Below are 26,433 nucleotides of genomic sequence, written 5' to 3' on the forward strand. Positions count from 1 at the left end.
AGAAGTCTTTTGACTGATTCAGTGTACGTGCACCTTTTTAGTGTTTATTTTATACACACTGGATTTTTTTCTTATGTTGGGAGGAGAGATTTGGAGTTTCCAGGTGTTTATAAATGATTTACCAATTTCAGGGTTTTCAAAAGTCACAACATTTTTCAGTCTGTACACCAGAAATGGTAGCGCATATTTTGTGACTGAAGAAGTCTATATAAAAAAAAAAAAAGTAAAAAAGGACAAAAATAAGAAACTTTATTTCGCTCAGAGTTCATGACCTACGCGCGCCGTTCTGAAGAGTTTGGCGCAACAACATCAAAGAAAGACTTACAAACTCCCCCCAGAATGATGATTTCATGCCCTTTGTGATTTCATTCCTGACAGTTTTTAAGTTTGTCGCTTCCTGTCAGGGATTGAGAGAACAGATCAGGATTGCCTGCACGCACAGCAAGCAGAGATCTCGAAAATAAAAAAATATAGTGTGCTAGAAGGATTTTATCTATCCTGTAGATCTCCGTCTGACACAATGTATGAGTCTAAGCTTATGGTGGTGGGTTCTTTTGAGAAGCCAGGCATCCCCTAGAGCAGGCTGAAGCAAGGACGGGCCATTGCCAATACCTACGGCATCCAGAAAGAAAAAAAAGAAGCAGAGTCTTGTCTCCAATCACAGCAATAATGACGCAATGGTGTTGAGAGGGTCACAAGACGCCCTGTGTGGTTGGAGTCTTGCCCATGATCTTTTTGGAGCACTCCAGCAGGGCATTATGTATGTCCTTGGCACAAGAGATCTGAGACTTGATCATGCCCAGATACTGGGTGTAGGGCAGGCTCTCGGTCTGCACGGCGTCCGGTTTGGTGGCTGTGGGCACCAGGGTCGGGGAGTGCTTGGCACTGTCGTAGCTCTGAGAGAGGCACTCGTAAGCGAGGCGCTGAAAAAAAAAAAAAAAAAAAAAAGAAGAAGAGGGAGGAGAGGTCAACACTCAGCAAGAGCTGTTCCCAAATTCCTGTAATCCTAATCTGCCGATCCTTCTCACGCCCCCGACTTCCGGAGCCCGCAGCCCACTCGTATGACTCCACCACCACCACCGCAGCGACACCTCCCTTCCCCTGCGATGTGCCGGCGCATAATATTAACTCCAGCTGTGACGGGAGAAGCATGGCTCCTGTTTCATCCATTTACATTCCTGGGATTCCTCAGAAATATGCAGCAGTAAAACTCAATCCAGAAAGCAGGAGACCCCAGCCCCATTATCCCTTTAAATCTTAATTAAAAAGGATTGTCCAGGATAAGAAAAACATGGCTGCTCCCACCTTCCCCAGAAACAGCGCCTCCTCAGACCACGGATTGCGTGCGGTATTGCAGCTCAGCTCCATTTACCTCAATGTGATCGAGTTGAAATACCAGACAACCCATGGTCAGGGGATGGTGTTGATTCTAGCGAGGCAACAAAGTTTTTCTAATCCTGGACAACATCTTTAAGTATCAAGGTTAAAAAAAAAGTTCTGTAACTTCCTAATACTTCACTTTTTGTTTTTTTATTCCACTCTTAAAGGGGTATTCCGGAGGAAACCCACACAAACACGGGGAGAATATACAAACTCCTTACAGATGTTGTCCTTGGTTGGATTGGAACCCAGGACTCCAGTGCTGCAAGGCTGCAGTGCTATCCACTGAGCCACCGTGCTGCCCACAGTATATATCAGCAGTACTTGTCTACAGAAGTCTCTGCTGCTTCAGTGCAGTATCCCCCTCCGGTCACAGGGCTGCAGGCGTGATGCCGGGAATACACACCTGCCTAGAAGCATGGGGATGACGGGGGACCATGCCGACCAGGAAGGGGATGAGGAGGCCGTGCATGCCAGAATGGGGGGGGGGAATGAGGAGGCCGTGCATGCCAGAATGGGGGGGGGGGGGGGGGAAATGAGTAGCCCGTGCATGCCAGAATATGGGGGGGGGGGGGGGGGAAATGAGGAGGCCGTGCATGCCAGAATGGGGGGGGGGGGGGGGGGGGGAGAAATGAGGAGGCCGTGCATGCCAGAATGGGGGGGGGGGGGGGGGGAGAAATGAGGAGGCCGTGCATGCCAGAATGGGGGGGGGGGAAAGAGAATGAGGAGGCCGTGCATGCCAGAATGGGGGGGGGGGGGGGGGGGGGGGGGGGAGAAATGAGGAGGCCGTGCATGCCAGAATGGGGGGGGGGGGGGAGAAATGAGGAGGCCGTGCATGCCAGAATGGGGGGGGGGGGGAGGAGAATGAGGAGGCCTTGCATGCCAGAATGGGGGGGGGGGGATGAGGAGACATTGCATGCCAGAATGGGGGGGGGGGGGGGGGGGGGGGGAGGAGAGTGAGGAGGCCGTGCATGCCAGAATGGGGGGGGGAAATGAGGAGGCCGTGCATGCCAGAATGGGGGGGGGAAATGAGGAGGCCGTGCATGCCAGAATGGGGGGGGGGGAAATGAGGAGGCCGTGCATGCCAGAATGGGGGGGGGGAAAATGAGGAGGCCGTGCATGCCAGAATGGGGGGGGGAAATGAGGAGGCCGTGCATGCCAGAATGGGGGGGGGAAATGAGGAGGCCGTGCATGCCAGAATGGGGGGGGGAAAAATGAGGAGGCCGTGCATGCCAGAATGGGGGGGGGAAAGAGAATGAGGAGGCCGTGCATGCCAGAATGGGGGGGGAGGGGAGGAGAATGAGGAGGCCGTGCATGCCAAAATGGGGGGGGGGGGGGGAATGGTGGGGAGAATGAGGAGGCCGTGCATGCCAGAATGGGGGGGGGAATGGGGGGGAATGAGGAGGCCTTGCATGCCAGAATGGGGGGGGGGGGGGGGGAGATGAGGAGGCCTTGCATGCCAGAATGGGGGGGGGGGGGGGAGGAGAGTGAGGAGGCCGTGCATGCCAGAATGGGGGGGGGAATGAGGAGGCCTTGCATGCCAGAATGGGGGGGGGGGGGGGGGGGGTGAGGAGGCCGTGCATACCAGGCTTATACTCGAGAGTCAATATGTTTTCTCAGTTTTTTATGGTAAAATTAGGTGCCTTGGCTTATATTTGGGTCGCCTTATACTAGAGTATGTACGGTAAGTATAATTAGTAAGGCAAGTCAGCAAGGGGGCAATCAAGATGGTGGCTAACATGTCTACATGTGGGCAGGATTACTCGAACTCAGTGGCCACTAACTGCACAAGAGTAAGACATTAAAATCTAAAGATTGCAAACACAACACAGCGGCTATGTGACTTACCAAACACAGCTCCAGCTGGTCGCACAGGGCGTAGAATTCCTCCAGACTCTTATCGAACCTCTGAATGCTGCCATCACCAATCTTCCTGTAGGAGAGACAGGAGATAGGGGTAGAAGTGAGCAGCACAATCTGGACCAGCAGAACGCTCACTAATGGGTTAACAGGCAGCTGTGGCGATTAGAAAATCAGGTCTAATTTCCCTTCCTAATGTTTTTGCGCATTTGGTGGTCAGGGGCTTCCACCCTGCCCCGAGTGTATACTACAGCATCTGAGCTATATCTTCCCTGGAAAAAGTCAGCACAGATGGCTATTGCTGGGCAGGGGAAGCATCCCGTGCTGGGTGTTTCTGCTGCGCCAGCCTAGCTGTGACTACCGGGGATCAAAGGGGGAGTGCTCCGACCACGGGGGGGGGGATGAAGGGGGTGACAGAGGGTGACTGCTGTGACCACTGGGGAATGAAGGGGGTGACCACTGGGAGATGACAGGGCTGACTGCTCCGACCACTGGGGATAAAGGAGGTGACTGCTGTGACCACTGGGGATAGGGGTGGGAATGAAGGACTGCTATGACTACTGGTAGACAAAAAAAGCTACAGTGAGAATCAGACACGCACTTTGCTCATAAAAGTTAGCTGAATCAGTGATCTGCCATTTAATCAGAAATAGCACAATTTTTCCCTTCGTGGTAACGAACTTCTGAATCAGCTGCAGTATCACCACAGACACGACTACTACTGCGGCGACAGCGTGATCTGCCATATCCTGATCACGTTCAGTCTAATTTCCTGCTTACTGATGACAAGAATGAGACTCGGTGCACGCAAGAACGACGGCACGTGAGAAAGAGGTGCGAGCGTCAGCTCTGCAGCCCAGCCAGCCCACCGCAGTCTTTATGTCTGCTCCATAAGACATGTGAAACTAGTTTTTTTTCTCATTTGCAGTTGCAGAATGAGTAAATTAATGGTGGAGATATTGGGTGTCAGATGCGGCGAGATCTTCATAGCGAAACCGCGGCTGATTCACCTGCCAGTCCCGACAGCGCTCACCGTGAGTGGGACCTCCAAAAACAAAGTGTTTCTACATAAACCCAGAAATTCTCCAGTAAATGATCTTCTCATTTGCCGAATTTCTTCTTTACTCTTAGTCAGTCATACACATTTCTGGAAATGTGGGGCAACAACCAGTAAGGCCATAATTATTAGAACTACCTGGTCCTCACCCAGTGCTCAGAAAGATTTCTACACCCCATAAAGAAATGTAAATGTATTGGACATCTACAGTTGTGCCCAAAACTACTGACACCCCTGCAATTGTCAGATAGGAAGGAACTGAGTACTGAAAATGATTGCAAACAAATTCTTTGGTATTATCTTCATTTAATTTGTCTTAAATGAAAAAACACAAAAGAGAATGAAGCAAAAAATTGATCGTTTCACACAAAACTCCAAAAATGGGCCAGACAAAAGTATTGGCACCCTCAGCCTAATACTTGGTTGCACAACCTTTAGCCAAAATAACTGTGACCAATCGCTTCCGGTAACCATCAATGAGTTTCTTACAATGCTCTGCTGGAATTTTAGACCATTCTTCTTTGGCAAGCTACTCCAGGTCCCTGATATTAGAAGGGTGCCTTCTCCAAACTGCCATTTTTAGATCTCTCCACAGGTGTTCTATGGGATTCAGGTCTGGACTCATTGCTGGCCACCTTAGAAGTCTCCAGTGCTTTTTCTCAAACCATTTTCTAGTGCTTTTTGAAGTGTTTTGGGTCATTGTCCTGCTGGAAGACACATGACCTCTGAGGGAGACCCAGCTTTCTCACACTGGGCCCTACATTATGCTGCAAAATTTGTTGGTAGTCTTCTGACTTCACAATGCCATGCACACGGTCAAGCAGCCCAGTGCCAGAGGCTTCAAAGCAACCCCAAAACATCAGGGAACCTCCGCCGTGTTTGACTGTAGGGACCGTGTTTTTTTCTTTGAATGCCTCTTTTTCCTCCTGTAAACTCTATGTTGATGTCTTTGCCCAAAAAGCTCTACTTTTGTCTCATCTGACCAGACAACATTCTTCCAAAACGTTTTAGGCTTTTTCAGGTAAGTTTTGGCAAACTCCATCCTGGCTTTTTTATGTCTAGGGGTAAGAAGTGGGGTCTTCCTGGGTCTCCTACCATACAGTCCCTTTTCATTCAGACGCCGACGGATAGTACGGGTTGACACTGTTGTACCCTCAGACTGCAGGGCAGCTTGAACTTGTTTGGATGTTAGTCGAGGTTCTTTATCCAACATCCGCACAATCTTGCGTTGAAATCTCTTGTCAATTTTTCTTTTCCGTCCACATCTAGGGAGGTTAGCCACAGTGCCATGGGCTTTAAACTTCTTGATGACACTGCGCACGGTAGACACAGGAACATTCAGGTCTTTGGAGATGGACTTGTAGCCTTGAGATTGCTCATGCTTCCTCACAATTTGGTTTCTCAAATCCTCAGACAGTTCTTTGGTCTTCTTTCTTTTCTCCATGCTCAATGTGGTACACACAAGGACACAGGACAGAGGTTGCGTCAACTTTAATCCATGTCAACTGGCTGCAAGTGTGATTTAGTAATTGCCAACACCTGTTAGGTGCCACAGGTAAGTTACAGGTGCTGTTAATTACACAAATTAGAGAAGCATCACATGATTTTTCGAACAGTGCCAATACTTTTGTCCACCCTCTTTTTTATGTTTGGTGTGGAATTATATCCAATTTGGCTTTAGGACAATTTTGTGTTTTTTCATTTAAGACAAATTAAATGAAGATAATAATACCAAAGAATTTGTGTTTGCAATCATTTTCAGGAAGAAACTGAGTATTATCTGACAGAATTGCAGGGGTGTCAATACTTTTGGCCACAACTGTAGATCAATGATCCCCCAACCTGCCATCCTCCAGCTGTAACAAGGGCCACAGGTTAGAAATCCCAAACCCTGCGACATCACAATCCGTAATGCTTTCTGTCAGAGCGGACTATTAAAAAAATGGGTGCAAAAGACAGCGCAAAATACAAGGAGAGGAAGAAGGGCGCAGAGGCACGATCCTCACAAATGAGTGCGCGTAGCACCAGGAGAGGGAGAAGGGAGCAGCAACACGATCCTCATAAATGAGTGCACATAATACAAGGACGCAGCGGCACAATTCTTATGAGTGCGTGTAATACAAGGTGAGGAAGAAAGGCGTAGCAGCACAATTCTCAGATGATGGAGCATAGTACCAGGAGAGGGAGAAGGACGCAACGGCACGATCCTCATAAATGTCAATAGTACAAGGAGATGGAGGAGGGCGCAGCGGCACGATCCTCATAAATGAGTGCCCATAACACAAGGAAAGGGAGACGGGCGCAACGGCACGATCCTCATATATGAGTGCGCGTAATACAAGGAGAGGGAGAAGGGCACAGCGGCATGACGATCATCATAAATGAGTGGGCATAATACAAGGAGAGGAAGAAGGGCGCAAAGGCACGAGCTTCAAATGATTGCGTATAATACAAGGAGAGGGAGAAGGGCGCAGTGGCACAATTCTCATAAATCAGTACCAATAACACAAGGAGAGGGAGAAGGGCGCAGCGGCACGACAATCCTCATAAATGAGTGCGTGTAATAAAAGGTGAGGAAGAAGGGCGTAGCAGCACAATTCTCAAATGATGGCGCGTAGTACCAGGAGAGCAAGAAGGGTGCAGCGGCACGATCCTCATAAATGAGGGCCCATAATACAAGGAGAGGGAGACGGGCGCAACGGCACGATCCTCATAAATGAGTGCCCGTAATACAAGGAGAGGGAAAAGGGCGCAGCGGCACGATGATCATCATAAATGAGTGGGCGTAATACAAGGAGAGGAAGAAGGGCGCAACGGCACGAGCCTCAAATGATTGCGTGTAATACAAGGAGAGGGAGAAGGGCGCAGCAACACGATCCTCATAAATGAGTGCGCGCAATACAAGGATAGGGAGAAGGGTGCAGCGGCAAGATCCTCATGAGTGCGCGTAACACAAGGAGAGGGAGAAGGGCGCAGAAGCACGATCCTCATAAATGAGTGCGCGTAGTACCAGGAGAGGAAGAAGGGCGCAACGGCACGATCCTCATAAATGAGTGCGCGTAATACAAGGAGAGGGAGAAGGGAGCAGCGGCATGATCCTCATAAATGAGTGCGCGTAGTACCAGGAGAGGAAGAAGGGCGCAACGGCACGATCCTCATAAATGAGTGCGCGTAATACAAGGAGAGGGAGAAGGGAGCAGCGGCATGATCCTCATAAATGAGTGCGCGTAATACAAAGAGAGAGAAGGGCGCAGAGGCACAATTCTCAAATGAGTGCGCGTAATACAAGGAGAAGGGCGCAGTGACACGATCTTTATAAATGAGTGCGCGTAATACAAGGAGAGGGAGAAGGCCGCAGCGGCACGATCCTCATAAATGAGTGCACGTAATACAAGGAGAGGGAGAAGGGCGCAGCCAGGGCCGCATCTATAATGAGGCAATTTGAGCCGTCAGATCAGGCGGCATCAAGTCCCTGAAGTGAGGGGGTGGCGGCGCGCGCCGCCCCCCGAAGTCAGGTAACGTGCCACATTGCACCTGAGGTGAGGTGAACCACCTCTCACTAAAGACCGAAACCGTTCTGTGGGCGGAACGTTGTGTACTTTCCCCTGTTGTCAGAGTGGGAAAGGCTTAAGATGGTGCATGGGCCGGACTCCTGAGCAAAGAAGGAGGCGAGGAGTGAAGTGGAGCGTGTGATGTTTAGCCGCTCTGCTGCGGAATGACCTGTACATCAGCGCCATCATGGACGTCACCGGGCAGGTGGCTCTCTACAGCTTCAGTGCTAAGGCTAACGAGTGGGTGAGTGGCCCGGCGGCAGTGACTGTGTGCAGGTGCATGACCCTGGCTGTGTGCTGCTGCTGGCCCCTGTGTTATGTTACCTGCATGGTGGCATTGTTGCAGGCACCTGCTCTAATACCCTCACCTACCAAAATATTTCTGCATTAACCCCTTAATGACATGGCAAACTTTTTTTTTTTTTTTACTTAATTTAATTCCATCTCTTGTTCCAAAAGCCATAATACAGACTGTGGCTTATTAAAGGGGTCCTGTCAAACGCCTTCTGCTTTGCTGTTTTATTCTCGCAGCTTCTCCGGGTTCGCCATATTTTTTTTTAAAGTTTTTCTTTAATTCGCAGACCATGCCGCTGGTCCGAACAATCAATCTTTAGAAATGTTCCCCGCGTACGGGAGGCGAGGAATATCATGTGCTGCAACCCCTTTAAGGGGTTAAACGGATGCAATCTGGAGGTTGACGTGCAATGCAGCTATACGGACTTGGCTCTGCCGCTGCTCTATACAGTTTTTCTGTACGGCGGCCATCGCTAAGGGGTTATAAACAGCCGCTGATGTTATTAAAGGGGTTGTGCGCTCGGACGATCCCTTTTCAGTTGGTATGTTTTACCCTTTCAAAGCATCAACACTTATACTCACCTCCGGTATCCTCTCTCTCTCTCCCGGCGATCATGTGACATCACCCGAACACTGCTGCCAGTGAGCGGCTGCTTCGATCTTGGGCGTATCTCATACGTAGGAGGAGAGTAGCAAGAAAGCGTGGTTTTGAAATTATGCATACCCACAGGATTTCGATCGATTGCTGTGAATGGTCCAACGTCACGGCAACCACACAGAAAATTCCGCTCGCTGCCCATTCGCTCCCCGGGCATGCACACAGCTTCATGTCAGATGGGCGCATGCACTGGAGCCGGTCTGCATCAGTGGCTACATGACGCTTGGGTGCACACGCTATGCTCGCCACTGTGTCCCCCTCAGTCTGATCCAGCTCATGAGCGCATCTGATATGATGACATTTCATTGACAAAAACTTGTTACTGATGCACATTGCTTCACTGACGACACATTGGGGCTAGTTTAACAGCTAACGAGGTGACAGGCTCCCTTTAAAGGGCCATTACCCATGTGAGACCTGTAATGACTGACAGTCTGCTCTCCTGATATGCATGTCTCACACTGGTTATACCTCCTTTAATTTAAAGTAAGCTCTGGAGGCACTCTGGGAGATCTACATTTGGCCCATAGATCTTAACTAGTGATGAGCGAGTATATTCGTTGCTCGGGTTTTCCCGAGCATGCTCGGGTGACCTCCAAGTATTTGGATGTGCTCGGAGATTTAGTTTTCGTAGCCTCAGCTGCATGATTTGTGGCTGCTGGACAGCCTGAATACATGTGAGGAATGCCTGTTTGATAGGGAATCTCCACATGTATTCAGGCTGTCCAGCAGTCGCAAATCATGCAGCTGAGGCTACGAAAACTAAATCTCCGAGCACGGCAAAATACTCGGAGGTCACCCGAGCATGCTCCGGAAAACCCAGGAAACGAGCATACTCGCTTATCACTATTCTTAACATATAGCAACCATAGAGCATCCAGGTTTTACAGGTACATTAGTTATTAGTATTGAAAACTGTATTTGTTCTTCTACAATTTATTAACATCTGATGTATAAGCACAGACATACTGGTAGCATATGGAATGCATACAGATAAAGAAAATGTAATCTGATAATTTTTTTTAGAGGAAAATTTTTTTTTTTTTTTTAATATACACTTGTGTGAACTTAGCCTTACGAAGTAGAAACTTTCTTCCGACCTTTTTTTTCCATTCAATGCAGCATAAAACTGACATAGAAGGGACATTATTTGTCTATACAAGGTATGCGTTATCCCAGAGCTAGTTACTTTTTTCCCAGGTCTACACTTCACTATTAAAGTGGTTGGGCCCCATGAGGTGTCAGAACACAGAAATTAGTGCCAAGACAGATGCTCCTTATTTATAAAGAGGCATATGGGATGACAAAACTGACTTGATGCTTGTACATTTTCCTTAGGTCTCCTGATATTGCAGTTTAACAACAAAAAAATCTGGATGGCGGCTGATGTGATTAAGTAAACTGTGCGTGCCTCTTTTCTTCCCTGGCAATCTAGATTGAAAGCCTAAAGAGGCTGTCACTATTTGAGCGAGCATGCTTGGATAAAGTGTTATCTGAGCATGCTCGTGTGCTAATGCAGTACCTTTGGTATGCTCGAATATGTTTGGAGTCGCCGAGGCTGCACGTCTCACGGCTTTTCGATAGCCACAACACATGTAGAGATAGTCTGTTTATTAGACAATCCCTGCATGTGTTAGGCTGTCAAACAGCCACGATACATGCAGCCGTGGGGACTCGAACATATTATTGAAGAATGCCGAAGATACTGCATTAGCACACGAGCATGCTCAGATAACACTTTATCCAAGCACACGCGCTCATCACTAGAACTTGTCTTATCTTAAATGGATAAATCTGCCAAGTGTTTGCAAAAACAAGCACGTTTACAATTTACCTCTTTATTAAAAATCCGTGTTGTGTTACCAAGAATAGAGTGATTTTTATTCTATAGTTTGACGGCTTGTTGCCAAGCTTCTCTGCAGTCTATCATCGGTGGCTGATCTCCAAGGCAAGAGTGCAATGCCTAAAAGCTCTTTGCTATAGACTAGAAGGGCTGCTGTGAGGCTGGTTGGATTGCTGTATCCGACCCCCCACATTTTTTATTTTTAAAGTATATTACCGCACACATAGCTGGTTTGTAGGTGCTTTCACATTGTGTTTAGGCACTGGTACAGTCCGAAGCCCCTGCAAATGTGTGGCGTGGTCATAGACTGTTGGTGCCAGCACAGTGAACGTGCACTTTGTTGCACATTATTTTTGGGAATGTTCCGCTACTGGAGACGGACACCCAGATGCAGTCTACTACGTCTGAATGTCCGCCTCCAGTAGGGGTACACTCCTGAAAGTAATGCACGATAGAGCACACATTCACTGTCAGCGCATCAGGTTTTGCAGGGGATCGGAAGCAAGGCCCAACAGGGAAACTAAGTGGGTGCCTGAACGCAAAGTGAAAACGCCCTTATCTGTGATTATGAAAATGCATAGTTCTGCACTGGAACGGTGTACTTAAAGTGATAGCATATTTTTCAATACAGCTATTTGGAAAACTAGTTGCTCAATTTTAAAGTAACATAATGAATGGGTTTTCACAATATTACAACTTATCACCTCTTCACAGGATAGGTGAGAAGTATCTGATTGCTTGGACCCTCAAAGATTGCAAATGTGGGGTCCTGTGACTGCTTTTCCATTTAAGCAGGCGATACAGAACCCCAGCACCGACAGTGGAAAACAATGATGAGTGAGGCAGCCATCCGCAGATGCTCCCTCTCCCATCATTCCCCCTCTGCGTCTGAGCTCTGTGACGTCTTAGCTCAGAGGGCACAATGACATCACTACAGCGCATCCTTTGTGCCGAGCAGAGCAAAGGGTCAGAATACGCTGAGGAGACCAGAGCAGTGGGGTACAGGGAGAAGTGACTATTTGATGATTATTTTTATGTATGGAGGACTACGTGGTGCCAATAATGCAGTATGGAGGACTACGTGGTGCCAATAATGCAGTATGGAGGACTACGTGGTGCCAATAATGCAGTATGGAGGACTATGCAATGCCCATAATACTGTATGTAGGGATATGTGGTGTACTGTATGCTGTGCCAGGCCTGCCATTGCCATTAATGATCCCTCTTCTGGATTCTTGTGTGGTTCTTGTATGTGCGGTGATGGCGCTGACATCCTTGTGTTCAGACATCTTTTCTCTATATTCAAGTGTCCACTATTGTACAATTTTTTACAGGATAGACATAAATTTGTATGAACCAGATTAATTTCTACCGATTTTAAAAATTTACTAGGGGGAGGGGGAGCCGTTGTGCAGTTCGCCTCAGGCGGCAGAGAGGCTAGGTTCACCCCTGGGCGCAGCGGCACGATCCTCATAAATGAGTGCGCGTAATAAAAGGAGAGGGAAAAGGGCGCAGCGGCACGATCATAAATGAGTGCGCGTAGTACCAGGAGAGGGAGAAGGGCGCAGCAGCACGATCCTCATAAATGAGTGCACATAATACAAGGAGAGGGAGAAGGGCGCAGCGGCACGATCCTCATAAATGAGTGGGCATAATATAAGGAGAGGGAGAAGGGCGCAGCGGCACGATCATCATAAATGAGTGCGCGTAGTACCAGGAGAGGGAGAAGGGCGCAGCAGCACGATCCTCATAAATGAGTGCACATAATACAAGGAGAGGGAGAAGGGCGCAGCGGCACGATCCTCATAAATGAGTGGGCGTAATACAAGGAGAGGGAGAAGTGCGCAGCGGCACGACGATCACCATAAATGAGTGCGCCTAATACAAAGAGAGAGAGAAGGGCGCAGAGGCACAATTCTCATAAATGAGTGGGCGTAATACAAGGAGAGGGAGAAGGACGCAGCAGCACGATTCTCATGTAACCGAGAGTACATAGTACCAGGAGAGGTATGATGCAGCGGCACGATTCTCATGTAACTGAGCGTACATAGTAGTAAGAGAGGGAGGATGCAGCGGCACGATTCTTGAGTAAATAAGTGGCAATGGTTTGGAGAGGGAAAAAAAAAAAAAAAAAAAGAAAAAAAAAAAAATCACCTGCCATTGGCTGTGAGAAGTTTTACCTGCAAGTTGAGTGAGGTCTACTTTTAAGATTTTTACTTTTTTTGCAGCAATTTTCAGAAACTTGGAAAACAGTCTGTGAGTGTATCTTTACTATATGCAACACTTACAACAAAGCCCCTTGGGTACCTGAACTTGCGCTTATCCAATTGCTTGTTCTATATTTTCTACATCTGACCTGTAGGAGATAGCGAAAGTGAGGTTCTCCATGAAGCTTCACAGGACCAACATGACAGACATAGGGGCCTTCAGCTGTCAAGGCCATGGCTACCCAATGGCGCACCGAGGTCGTAGGAGCAATTCAGGGGCTTCCTGAATGTCGCCTCCCGGGATGGCATGGCTTACATGCTGCTGTCAGTGATTGATGTCAGCCGTTATCAGCAGTGATTGGAGCTTAGCTCCAGTCTCTTCTGTCGGGAGTCATAGCCGGTGGCATCTAACCCAGGGGAGATGAGCCCACTCCATACACCCTGACCTGCCCCATGGGATAATGGCTTATCAGGTTTTCCTTTCACTATATATCACCACGTTTTTCCCTGGATGACGAGCTCCAGTATAAGGTCATTTTTAGTAAAACCTACAAATAACAGAACTCTTCCTGTATCTGGCCCTTTAAGAAGCAAAACCAAACTGGCTCTTTCCTGATGCTGATCACATGATCTCTGCACTGCCAAACTGTGCTCAACAAATCAGTCATACTACCATAGACCTCTTTATCCTGCAGCGCCACCTAGTGGAGAAGATTATAATCAACACTAGATGGTGGCCCAATTCTATCACATCGGGTATTCTAGAGTCTCTGTTAAAATAAAAAATAATGATATACTCACCTTCCGACGGCCCCCGGACTCTGTCCCTCCTCTCACCACGCTCCCGGCATCTTGCGGTCCCAGTAATGCTTTGTGCGAAACACCGCTGATGACGTCGCGCTCTCGCAAGAGTGACGTCATCTCCGGCCCTTCTCGCTAATCATTACTGAGACCGGACGATGCCGGGAGCATGGTGAGAGGCGGGACAGAGTCCGGGGGCCATCTGAAGGTGAGTATATAACTATTTTTTATTTTAACAGAAACTCTAAACTACCCGATGCGATAGAATCGGGCCACCATCTAGTGTATTATACTCATTTTACACCCGGAGCTGCTGTCACTGTTCTGCTGTTCCATAATGTATTGTACGCAAGTTACACCCAGAGCTGCACTGTTCTGCTCTTACCTAATGTATTGTACGCAAGTTACACCCAGAGCTGCAGTCACTGTTCTGCTTTTACCCAATGTATTATACTCCTGTTAGAGCCAGAGCTGCAGTCACTGTTCAGATCTTACCTAATGTATTGTACTCCAGTTACACCCAGAGCTGCAGTCACTTTTCTGCTGTCACCTAATGTATTGTACGCAAGTTACATCCAGAGCTGCAGTCACTGTTCTGCTTTTACCCAATGTATTATACTCCTGTTAGAGCCAGAGCTGCAGTCACTGTTCAGATCTTACCTAATGTATTGTACTCCAGTTACACCCAGAGCTGCAGTCACTTTTCTGCTGTCACCTAATGTATTGTACGCAAGTTACATCCAGAGCTGCAGTCACTGTTCTAATGTTACCTAATTACCTAATGTATTGTACAGGACTGTGCCTGTGTAATGAGTGACGCAGCAGTGATGCCTTTAACGGCTGTAATGTGCCTGTACAATAAGCGATGCGGCCGTGTTGCCGCGAGGACTAAGCAACTGTCGCAGTTAGGCCGCGACCAATCAGCAAGGCAGGATTTCCATTACAGACAGACTGAGAATTAGACAATTATATAGTAGATAACAGCAGCAACTGGAGTCAGCCCTGATAATGGCTGTTTGACCATTTGGATGCCGCTGTCAATCACTGATGGCAGCCTGGTCTCCGTTGTGAACGTGTTCTGTTTCCCGCTGCCACCTTCTCCCCCTCCCCGTGGCATTATAGCATGGTGCAGATGGTTTGTTATGGCAACTGGGGGGTCTGCTAAAGGCCAACGTGGCTGCCATTTCAGTCCTCCAATAAAGCCTGGCTTGGGACTGGGCTACGGCTACACGGGAGAACATGAATGTCACTACATACAATAATTTATGACCCATCGCAGGCCAATGTCACCTAGAGGAGAAGATGTGCACAGGATCGAACTCCAGCACTCAGGAAGTGATCCCCTGTCCACAGGATATAGGATAACTTCCAAACCTTACAATAGCCCTGTAAATGCAGTGGGGCCACCACTATGGCCAGGAGGATGGGAGCGCCCTCTTTGGGCCACTATTGATAACCGTACACGATACTTACTGTCCGTTATCTATGTTGGTGTTCTGGGCCAGATTGAGGGCTGCGATCTTCATCAGATTCTGAAAAATAAGAATATTAAAGAACATAAAGCAGAAACGTTTGTGCGGCTTCACAGAATGGCGACTCACATGTCATCAGTGAGGATCCAACCCCTAGGACCTGCAGGACGCTGGGCCCCCCGCAGCTCCGACACGACGCCGGGCCCCTGCAGCTCCTGCACAATGCCGGGCCTGCAGCTCCGACACGACGCCGGGCCCCTGCACAATGCCGGGCCCCCGCAGCTCCGACACGACGCCGGGCCCCTGCAGCTCCTGCACAATGCCGGGCCCCCGCAGCTCCGACACGACGCCGGGCCCCTGCAGCTCCTACACAATGCCGGGCCCCCGCAGCTCCTGCACAATGCCGGCAGCTCCGACACGACCTCAGCCTCACGCACAATGCTGGGCCGGCAGCACGGACACAGGGACTCATTTTCCATTTTGACATAATCGATTATATTATATATATATATATATATATACATACATACACACACACACACACTTTTTTATTATGTAACTTGTTCACAATGATAAAAAAGGGACTATATGAACACTTTTTTTTTTTCCTTGTTCGTCACTAGAGAATGGATAGGCGCCAGGCACACGTTATAGGCCGCCCCAACCTCCAGTGCAGGGTCCAGTACTGCACAGGAGACAGAACCTGGCCTGTTACTAGGGGCAACAAGGACCATGCCAATGTGTTAAATAAGGCTACCAATCACAGCACAACTTTCATTTTCCCACAGCAGGTTAGGAAATGAAAGCTGAACTGTGATTGGTTATTATGGCCAACAAGTCCAGTCTTGTAATCAGAGAAGTTACAAATGGCTGTCCATATCCAAACGTTCACTATGATGGGCAGCGTCTTCACTAGGCAGCTCACATTCATTCATCCACTTGCACCGTAGAAAATAAAAGAAACTGCTGCCCATAGCAGCCAATCACATCACTGCTTTTATTTCCAAATCGGGGAAAGAAAAAAAAGAACAGTCATCCAATTGGTTGCTATAGCACACAAGGCAAAGTCTTCCATCGCAACCAATCAGATGGCATCTCCTACCTAGGTAGCAGTGATATGATTGGCTCCCGTAGTTCGCAGGTACCTGCAGGCTTTCTTTCAGCTGAGGAATAAGCATCCTGTATCTCTGCACTGGGTCGAAATCCTGCTGTTGCTGGGCGAGTCCAAGTTGCTGTTGCTGACTCCCAATGGGACCAAGTTGGGGTCCCCCGACCACCCCGCCAGCCCCTAGACTCTGGGGTCCTAAAGCCTGATTCATGGACGCCGCCATCACTGCGCCACGGTTCCGTACGTTCACAACGCCGGCAGCCTATACGCCATCCTGGCTGTCACTCAAGCACGCCGCTGCGTCACAACCTTATTTGCATAGTCCCTCCTTTCCGCTTCCTACTTCCATGAGCGCATCTACAAAAGAAAAACTACATATCCCGTTATGCTCCTGCGCTTTGGGGGCCTTTAAGGAGTGTTTACGGCTTTTGCCTGAAAGTTTAAAAAAACAGTAAAGGGCGGAGCTAGTGAGGACCCCCCAATCCGAGAGTTGTGGGTCAGTCAGAGTCAGTCGGTGGCTCTGCGTCATGGCGCCCACTATACAGACTCAGGCCCAGCGGGAGGACGGTCACCGGTAAGTACTGGTTGTAGTCTCTCTGCGGAGGCTCAGGGCTCGGTCTGGAGCAGGCTGCCTCCTCTCCATATTGTTTTCTGGCTCAGAGCGGCTTTCTCTTATTTTTTTCTGTTGTTGTTTCCTCCCAGGGCATGCTGGGAGTTGTAGTTCCCGCTGGGAACTTTTTGTGCTTCTTTTCCATGGTCTTATGTTGTCGTTTTCTGTCCGCAGGGCTAACTCCCATCGCACGGTGCCGGAGCGGTGAGTAATGCAGGACGAGTTAGCATCACAGGCCGGTATCGTCTCTCGGATTCCCATCATGGTGCTACCGGCTTTTTCTCCGCTTCTTCCAGGAACCATCACTTTTTTTTTCCGCCCTCACGGACACACGAGGACTCGTTTTTTTTTTTTACGGCGCAAGTTGCAGATTTGACTGACGCCGGAAAACGGGGCGAAAAAAAAAAAAGTGCGGCGAAACGGTGGCACGGTGCAAATCCGCCATTGAGTTTAGGCTTCATTACAACAACGTTAATTGAGAAGTAAAAATGACCCGGTAGCGGGACCCTGCAGGCCGCTGCCGTGATGGCAACACCAAACATAGTTTGTTTTTTTAAAAATGTTTTACTGGTTAAAAAAACTTTGTAGGAAAAAGAAGTTTCTGGTTTGTGTCGCCATTTTCCAACACCCGTTTCCTTTTTCCATCGACCGGGCATTCTTTGCGCAGCGGCTGCAGTTATTGGTAACATTTCGGGGTACGTACAACGTTTTGATCGCTTCTTACTGAATTTGCAAAGAAAGTGCAGCGTTTCAGGGTTTTTGTTTTTTTTTTTCGTCTTTTACTGACACGACTATAAATGGCTATTTTTTTTTACATTGAAAAAAAACCTTTTTTTTCCAATTACCTTACACTTATTTTTTAAGTACCCTATGGTTGATGACTTGTACTGTATACTGCAGTATATAGGAAAAAAAAATGACAATTTCCTATAAAGCCCAGTCACAGTCTCTGTACAAAGATGGTGGTGACTTCGGTAGATCCATAGCTGTTATAGAAACCTGTTGACACCACTCAATTTTCTCACAATCTTGTGCAACAGAACCGTTCAAGCTCTTTGGTATCTTAATGGTTAAACGGCGGTGGTCTGGGCCAGCTGCCCCTAGAGCCAGATGCCGGCTGTGTCGTACCCACTGTGTATAGAGCAGATCCTGAGCCCACTGCATGCAACAAATGTGGGACGTGTATATACATCCTACTTCAGGAAGGGGGTTACCTGTTTGACCTCCATTTAATCCCCCCCGCCTCGCCACAATGCTGTATCCCAGCAGAATTCTGGATGCACGGTTATGTGCACACGGATCATACATTTCCTTACCGTCCAGCCTTCTTCCCTCAGGTCTGGGGTAGTTTGCCGAGTGAAGTATTGCAACAGTCTTCCGGATATTCCCTTCGATCCCAAGTTCATCACATACCCCTTTGACCAGAACAGGTAAGTGTCGAAGGGAAAATTTGTACTTTCGGGGAAGCGGGGTGTTATGGCGGCCTCCTTTAATTTCACCACCTCTTCTCATAGGTTTGTACAGTATAAAGCCACCTCCTTGGAGAAGCAGCATAAGCACGACCTCCTAACGGAGCCGGACCTGGGGGTCACCATCGACCTTATTAACCCTGACACTTATCGGATCGACTCCAATGGTGAGAACGTGAGCGGAGCAGGAATAGGTCCTAGTGTCGCCTTTTCCGGCAGCCTCATACATTATCATCTTTGTGATTGCAGTTCTTCTGGATATTGCCGATGAGAAACTTCTGGAGGAGGAAATTCAAGCTCCAAGCAGCTCCAAGAGGTACAGACTGCATCAAGCAGTACAGAATAAGGGGAGACTGTCTGGTGTTTCGTGCTGCCCAAACTGCAGACAGCATGAATTGCTGCACGACTGTTGCCCGGTGTATTATTCTCTGAAACGCTTCTGGGTGTCAAAGAAGATATACTTTATAAAGATCATCCCAGCGCTGCTTCAGGTGATTGACAGGTCTCTTTCTATGCACACAAATGGAAAAGACCGGTTAACCACATGTAGATGTGCTGGGAAGAGGCGGCCAGGGGTAGAGCCGGGAAGTCTCGTTTCAGAGAATAATATACCGTGCTGTATGGGCAGAAACAATTACCTGACAGATTCCCATGAATACAATTTCTTTATTTTTTCCACCAGAAACTAATTTAGTGTTAGACGTGAAAGGTCTAAACCCCGAGGAGGAACTACTTTGAGATTTTCACATAGGTGATGTTACAGCTCACCTCCTCCTCCTGTTCACTGATCCCACCTGGCGGATTACAGGCAGGATCTGCCTTAAAGAGAGAGTCCACTATTTTCACATTAATGGTCTATCCTTAGTATAGGGCATCAATGTCTGATCGGTCAGGCTTCGACACCCGGTCACCCCTGCTGATCAGCTGCTATCTGTGTCAGCGGCGGCTGGAAATGCTTGCGGAGCTGCTCCGTCTACTGATGGTGGCCGCGGCTAGGTACTGCACATCTGCCTCCTATTGATTTGAATAGAAGGCGGATGTGTAGTACCCGGCTGCGGCCACTATCAGAAGACATAGAAAACTCCAGGGATATTATGCAGTTGCCCCTATTGTTGTATAATAGTGGGAATGAATGTAAAATGTTGACCCAGCACTGATCTTACAGTGACAACACATCTGCTCTGTGCCCCTGTAAATTCTGAGGATTTCCATGTTACTCATCTGTTCTTTCCACAGATCTCAACAGCATGCAAAAGTCGTCCCCTGGATGAGGAAGACTGAGTACATCTCCACTGAGTTCAACAGATACGGCATCTCCAACGAGAAGCCTGAAGTCAAGTAAGTGATGTGTTGCATGTATCGTATCTACATACTTGACCAGCACAGTATGGCCATAAGGCCAAAGACTTCAGAGCCCTCAGGTCATACTATGACATGTTTCTGGCAGTTTTGTTCTGCACCATAACTACTGGTCTGCACCTGAATCTGTAACCAGATTTCACAATTATCAAATAGATCTTAGACCTGATGATGCCGGGGGACTTGCTATGAAAATCCATGTCCGAGTGACTGTGTAATCCTAATTGAAAGTTTTCCTGGTTGATGGTATAATAATGATTATACGGCCATTCTGACATGGGGGTTTTACAGCAACTACATCAGACTTGAGAGATATATTTATTAATGTAAGCAGTTGCTGTTGTCAAATCTGATAAATTAAAAGGACATGCCGTATTTACCTGGCCCCTGACTGTTCCCGAGTAGTAGAGCGACTGGTCCTCGTTGCAGAGAGAGGTCCCCTCATATATGCGGTAACGCTGCAGTAACGTCTGATGGACACGTGCTTTGATTTTTCAAGGCCCTTTCACATGTTCTAGATTTGTCTTGTACACAGTCACAAGTCCATAAGACAAGACCCGGACATGTGAATGCAAGCCACTTAGTGCTGACTTCTCCTGCCGCTGTCCAGATGAGAAGCATTTATTACCTGTGATGTTGTTCCCTCTTTCTGGATATTATACAGATTTTCAGGTGCAGAACCCTGTACCTGTGATGTGGATGAGATCCTTCTAGCCACATCTGCATGTTGCCCATATTGTCAGACCGTATGTTGCAGATCTTCCCCATAGATGTGATCGGGGTCACTTAAATCTGCAGTAAAACACAATATTGTGACGTTTGCAGTGCAGAAATTAAAAAAAACAAAAAAAAGTAGTGGCCTCCGTGTTACCGCAGGAAGTCGTGCCGAATGCCCATCTGTAGGGAAATCTAGGCGGTAGGATTTTGTGTGGATCTGCCGATGCAGACTCTCCGGTGGATAGTTGCATATTGGCTGACCATGTCCTCATTCACCTTTTTTTTTTTTTTTTTTTTTTTTTTTTTTTCGGGGCACTTTCTTGTGGGCCCACAAGCTGTGCAGTTTCTATGATTGTCTATCGTTCTTTTGTGCTCAGAATCGGGGTGTCCGTCAAGCAGCAGTTTACAGAGGAGGACATCTACAAGGACCGGGACAGTCAAATCTCTGCAATCGAGAAGACCTTTGAAGATGCTCAGAAACCTGTAAGTGCAAAGAACAAAAGAAAAGCCCTCTCTACCCCCCCCCCCATAACACATTAACTCTTTATTTCCCTCCCTCAGATTAGTCAGCATTACAGCAAGCCGCGTGTCACCCCTGTGGAGGTCATGCCAGTCTTCCCCGACTTTAAGGTATGGAGATGTTGGATTGTGTTGTGCACTTCTTCCCTAATATGTGCAAGTAAAGTGGAGCGTTGCTCATCTTCCTCCTCCTGTCCCCAGATGTGGATCAATCCTTGCGCTCAGGTCATCTTTGACTCTGATCCTGCTCCTAAGGAGACGACGGGCACGGCAGCGCTGGAGATGATGTCACAAGCCATGATTAGGTAGAGACGTCTCTCCATACAACTCAGTGACTGTCTCTGGTTGGTAAAAAGACAGGGTTCATTCATGTGTCTCTGTATCCGCAGGGGGATGATGGATGAAGAAGGGAACCAGTTTGTGGCCTACTTTCTGCCAGGTGATGACACCATGCGGAAGAGAAAGAGAGACCAGGATGAAGGTCTGGACTACATGGCGGACGATATGTAAGTGCAAAGCTTCTCTTCCCTGTCCATATTGGGAGTGATTGTCTTTGTATCTCTTTATTTTGCCGTTTGTTCTCCCATTAACCATACAACCATTATGTCTACAGATACGATTACAAGATCGCCAGAGAGTACAACTGGAATGTGAAGAACAAGGCCAGCAAGGGATACGAGGAGAACTATTTCTTCATCTTCCGTGAAGGCGATGGCGTTTACTACAATGAGCTGGAGACCAGGTGGGGGGCAGTTATGATTACAGGTGGGGAAAGGTCCGCCGGAGGGGATGACATCTGGAACTCCCTCCGATCCTGAGAATAAAGGGGATGCAGAGCGGATTTGGGGCTCAGGACATGTGGGGATCCAGAGGCTGGACCCCACTAATGATACAGTGATGGCTTATCCTAGCAGTGTCACCACATGTGAGGGGAAGACACCTTTAGGTCACTGCTTTGTTTTTTAGATGTGAGGGGTATGGCTGTGTTTAGATTGCAGACTGTGGTTACAACGTGATCTCACCCAGCGGTTTCTTCCATTTTTGCAGAGTGCGTCTCAGCAAGAGGAGGGTGAAAGCTGGCGTCCAGTCCGGAACAAACGCTGTGCTGGTGGTGAAACACAGAGACATGAATGAGAAGGAGCTGGAGGCTCAGGTACGATCGGGGGGCTAAAAGGAAAGTGTGGCGATCTGCAACCAGTGGCACTACAACAATCAGCATGTATTGACGCTCTCAGGGATTCCTGGGAGGGAGTTGTAGTTTTGCCAAATGGTTTGCAGAACACTGCTGTAGAGAACAAGAAAAAGTTCTGATAATATCATTAGTGATCGTGTTCCCCCGGACTTTGTAGGAAGCCCGCAGAGCTCAGCTGGAGAACCACGAGCCCGAGGAGGAGGAAGAGGAGATTGAAGTGGATCATGAGACTCGGGGATCAGGTAAATGACGGCACAAACCTCAATATTACTGCAGTACTGACTTTTTGGGAGGTGTAATATCTGCGCCAACAAATGGGCAGGTAACAAGCAGTGCCAAACAGACTAAACGCCTGAAACAACAACCACCCGGAGGAACTACAAGAGACAGCAGGATGATGACACACAGTCTCCTGCAGACCTTTTAACCTCCTTCCCGATTTTCTCTCTAGCGCCTTTAAATTTTTTTCCTTGCATTTTTCAAGGGCCGTAACTTTTTGAAAACTTTTTAATGAAATTTTTTTTTTCTTTCATAATTGCTTGTACAGTACAGTTGCATTGCATTTTAGGGAAGGGTGGGCCCTTCTGTCACCCTGTCACTGTCAAACCATTTAGAAGACATGAAGTTAAGCACAAAATATCTGAAAGTGCCAAAAGGAAAAACACAGAAGCAGCCAGAATGATGCATCATGTGTTTTGCTAAATGCCAAGTTTTAAAAAGGAATCTTAACGATGGATGTTCATTTCTTACAATGACGTCCAGCGGCCACAAGAGGGCGATAAGTCAGTACGACATCTGTAGGTCCTGATCTGCTGCGGGATGATATTTTGGTTAACCGACAATATCCATCATCAATGCTAATGGCACTTTATATAAACTGAAACACTTATCAACTCGAAGTACATGTGCAGAAGAGATCCATAATTAAAAAATAATCTTTATTGAAACAAAGCGTAACTAAAAACAAAAAGCAGAATGTCCTACAGGGGACGCTGAGAGGCAAACACTATTTAAAGGGAATTAGAGAATGAAGGACTTGGGAGCTTAAATAGCCTAAAGTACAATACATGGATGTGACATTAAGTGAATTCCAAGTCTTGTTTTGCAAATAATTACATTATATTTTTATTCAAAGTCCTACAACCAAGACACCTTAAAATGTACAAATAACCATGTAGAAAAAGTAGTGACTATAAAAACAGGCGGGCAACAATACAACCATGGGGGCACAATAGACATACAGCATATCAGGGGGTAAATGGGGTCAAAATAGTATTTAAGGTAATCTACAGAGTAAAATTCACTGTAGTATAAGACCCGTAAGCATGGGGTGTGTGCATATACATAGAAACTATAATATACAGGGGAGGTCAGTAAGGTGATACAAGTACATATGACGCATGTCGCTGTTTCAAAAATCATTATAATCACAACCTGATATGAGGGTCAGAAGTACAAAAATGTGGGTACTCAGGCACACAAACGGGAGCAGGTAGCACAAACCAGAAAAACATGTCTCTTACACATAGGATTAAAAGCATAAGTATTCGGCCTGGGCATCGACGCCCGTTTCACTGGGGCTTCCTCAGGGGGCAGTGTGTTCTATTCTATGGAGATGGTTTAAAAATCCCTCTGTATCCTCACGTGGCCAATCAAGACCAAAGAGGGAGTGTGTTCAACCTCGTTTCTGAAGCGTGCGAGACCAGGACGTCCGCTGCCGGACCATCACTTCCGGTGTTGGCTGCAATGCGTGTCAGGAACAATTGTTCCAGTGACGTCAATGACGCGCACAGCTCCACATAGACACCTTTCTGGAACGAAGGCTGGTCAGGAAGAGTCGGCATCGCACGTTTCCTGTGGCGAGACATAGCAATCCCAAAACTGTTGTGTGACATGGATAATGGCTTCCATATTTAAGAAGGGCATAGAATTGGGCAAAAAAAACACCACTTAGGCTAGTTTCACACTAGCGTTTAAACGACGCGCGCACGGCGCCGCTAAGCCACGCCCCCTGCCGGCTCCCTGCCCGCCCCTTCCTGTTATCGCCTCCTCCGAGCGCAGAGGGCTGCATGCGTTATGCGCACCCTATCTTTAGCATAGGGTGCGCAACTATGAATATAGCGTGCGCTGCGCATTTTTGGAGGTGCGCCGAACGCAGCATGTTGCATTTTGGCGCGCACGGCGCACATTCAAAAATGCGCAGCGCACGCTATATTCATAGTTGCGCACGGCCTGCGCACCTTATGCTAAAGATAGGGTGCGCATAATGCATGCAGCCCTCTGCGCTCGGAGGAGGCGATAACAGGAAGGGGCGGGCAGGGGGCCTGGCTTAGCGGCGCCGTGCGCGCGTCGTTTAAACGCTAGTGTGAAACTAGCCTTAGCAACAACTAAACCCAAATGTGGAAAGAAAGGAGAATATATAGATAGATAGAAAATAGTGTCCAACCAATTGAGATCAGATGTAGCTTTACATAATCGGACATGTGTGGTATTCAGATACAATAATACGCCCAATGTTTATTCAAACCATGAGGAAGGGATCCCACAGAATCCCCATATGCCCATAGTTTGGCTGAACTATGTCCAATTTTATAAAGGATTGTTCTTGTGATGGTAGTTCAGACATCAGAGGTGAAACATAGTCCAATAAGGGATCCTTCTCCCGTGACTTTAACATGTGAAAAAAAAACAAAACACAAATATAATAATACAGAGGTGATAGATCCAGTTGAACAAATTTGAAAAAAATTGAAAAGGAACAAAAAAAATTAATAAGATGGTACCTAATTAAATTTTTAAAAGGATGAGAAGCTCAATTTCTCATTAAGCGTCCCCTCACCTCGATGCGCATTTCGCCGCCAGCAGTCCCCAGAAGAAGGTGGTGGTGAAACGTGCGTCGGGTTGAGGGGATGCTGAATTGGTTATCCCATCCCTGGATATCTACAATCATCCATTCATAAGGTAATTCCTGTTATCTTAAAGGAGTTCCTATGTTTAAGTATTACATTGGGAGGCTATTGGGGCATAATATTGACTTCTATGGTACATGATTTATTTACCCCTATGCTGCAATACTATCTTATAATCTGATGTTTACTATTGTTCTTATACATATGCTATTACATAGTTAATGGTATATGGGAAGCACAGGACCTTTTTTGTTTTTGACTCTGGATACTTATAGGCTGTACACGGAGATCAGGTCCTATTTCTAAGTACATACCTATTTGATCTACTGCAATGATGCCTCTCCTTAGATCTGTGATATCCCAGGTCCATTATACAGGCGTTTATGTAAAGGGGGGTGTTACAGTATTCTCCATACTTCTTTCTATCTATGGTGTAATATCCCTTTACATAGTGTTTGCCTATCAGCGTCCCCTATCTGACATTCTGCTTTTGTTTTTAGTTATCGTTTGTTTCAATAAAGATTATTCTTTTTAATTATGGGTCTCTTCTACACTTGGTCTTTGAGTTGTGGGTGTTTCGGGATGATATTTTGATCTGATTGTTCCTCGTCCTTCCACAGATGCAGAAGATGGAGACAAAGGCAGCGAGAGTGAGAAGGAGGGAAGTGCTGGGGAGGCTTCCGGTAGCGAAAGTGAGCGAGAAGATGTCCAGGAGGAGAAAGACGAGGATAAGGATAGCAGCGAGGAGGACAGAGCCGCTCGAGACAAGGAGGAGATCTTTGGAAGCGATGATGATGATGACGACAGCGATGATGATGACGACGATGCCCAGAATGAGAGTGGCGGGGAGGCAGAGGACAGCGGCAGCGAGGAGGAGGAAGAACAAAAAAATAGAAGAAGGCGCAGCGCCAGCAGTAGTCCCTTTGGGAGTGACCGTTCCCAGCAGGACAATGAGGACCAGAGTGGTAGCGAGCAGGGTTCCGCATCTAGTGACGGTAGTGACAGTGACTAAGCCGCCACCTGTCCACACAAATCTCCTGTTTTGTACATATCTGTTTGTATCATACGTTTAGTTGAATAAACATTTTCCATGACTCCTGAGGATCATTTCTATCATGGGAGAACTTGTGGGGTCCTCACACCTTTCAAATTGGAATCCCCAATCCAGCGTAGAAGATATTTAAAAGGCGTTTTCTGGTTTCAAAAAATCCTTGTCCGTTGCTGCTCTGTCTGTTATTGTAGTCAGCGTCTACATTGCAATCAGTTGACGGGATGAGCTGCAGCACTGTTTAAGTGAAGTCAATATCAGACAGAGCTACAGCGGAGGCTTGGCACTGGACCTATTGAGGGTAAGTAAAGCATAGTGTTTTTCAAACTGGAGACCCCCTTTACATGTCATCCCTAATCAGGCCCAGATTATAGCAACC

At 47.5% G+C, this 26,433-nt stretch overlaps 2 protein-coding genes across 2 annotated transcripts; one reads left to right on the forward strand and one right to left on the reverse strand.

Annotated features, from left to right (window-relative positions):
- Positions 1–227: 227 nt before the first annotated feature.
- Positions 228–16,515, reverse strand: MED29 (mediator complex subunit 29). The gene is made up of 4 exons (XM_073549024.1): positions 16,269–16,515; positions 15,125–15,183; positions 3,229–3,313; positions 228–923 (listed from the first exon to the last, which is right to left on the reverse strand). The coding sequence occupies exons 1-4, from the start codon at positions 16,452–16,454 to the stop codon at positions 693–695; spliced, it is 561 nt and encodes a 186-aa protein (XP_073405125.1). The 5' UTR covers positions 16,455–16,515; the 3' UTR covers positions 228–692.
- Positions 16,516–16,633: 118 nt separating this feature from the next.
- PAF1 (PAF1 homolog, Paf1/RNA polymerase II complex component) lies at positions 16,634–26,100 on the forward strand. Its single transcript, XM_073549023.1, has 14 exons — positions 16,634–16,805; positions 17,016–17,045; positions 18,179–18,271; positions 18,356–18,477; positions 18,560–18,626; positions 19,547–19,648; positions 20,764–20,869; positions 20,948–21,016; positions 21,107–21,210; positions 21,295–21,411; positions 21,519–21,647; positions 21,953–22,058; positions 22,255–22,339; positions 25,627–26,100. Exons 1-14 carry the CDS (start codon positions 16,759–16,761, stop codon positions 26,016–26,018), a joined length of 1,569 nt encoding a protein of 522 aa, XP_073405124.1. The 5' UTR covers positions 16,634–16,758; the 3' UTR covers positions 26,019–26,100.
- Positions 26,101–26,433: the final 333 nt, after the last annotated feature.

Source organism: Dendrobates tinctorius, unplaced genomic scaffold (assembly GCF_039654945.1).
Source record: "Dendrobates tinctorius isolate UK_male_01 unplaced genomic scaffold, ASM3965494v1 ptg000158l, whole genome shotgun sequence".
Taxonomy (NCBI): Eukaryota; Metazoa; Chordata; class Amphibia; order Anura; family Dendrobatidae; genus Dendrobates; species Dendrobates tinctorius.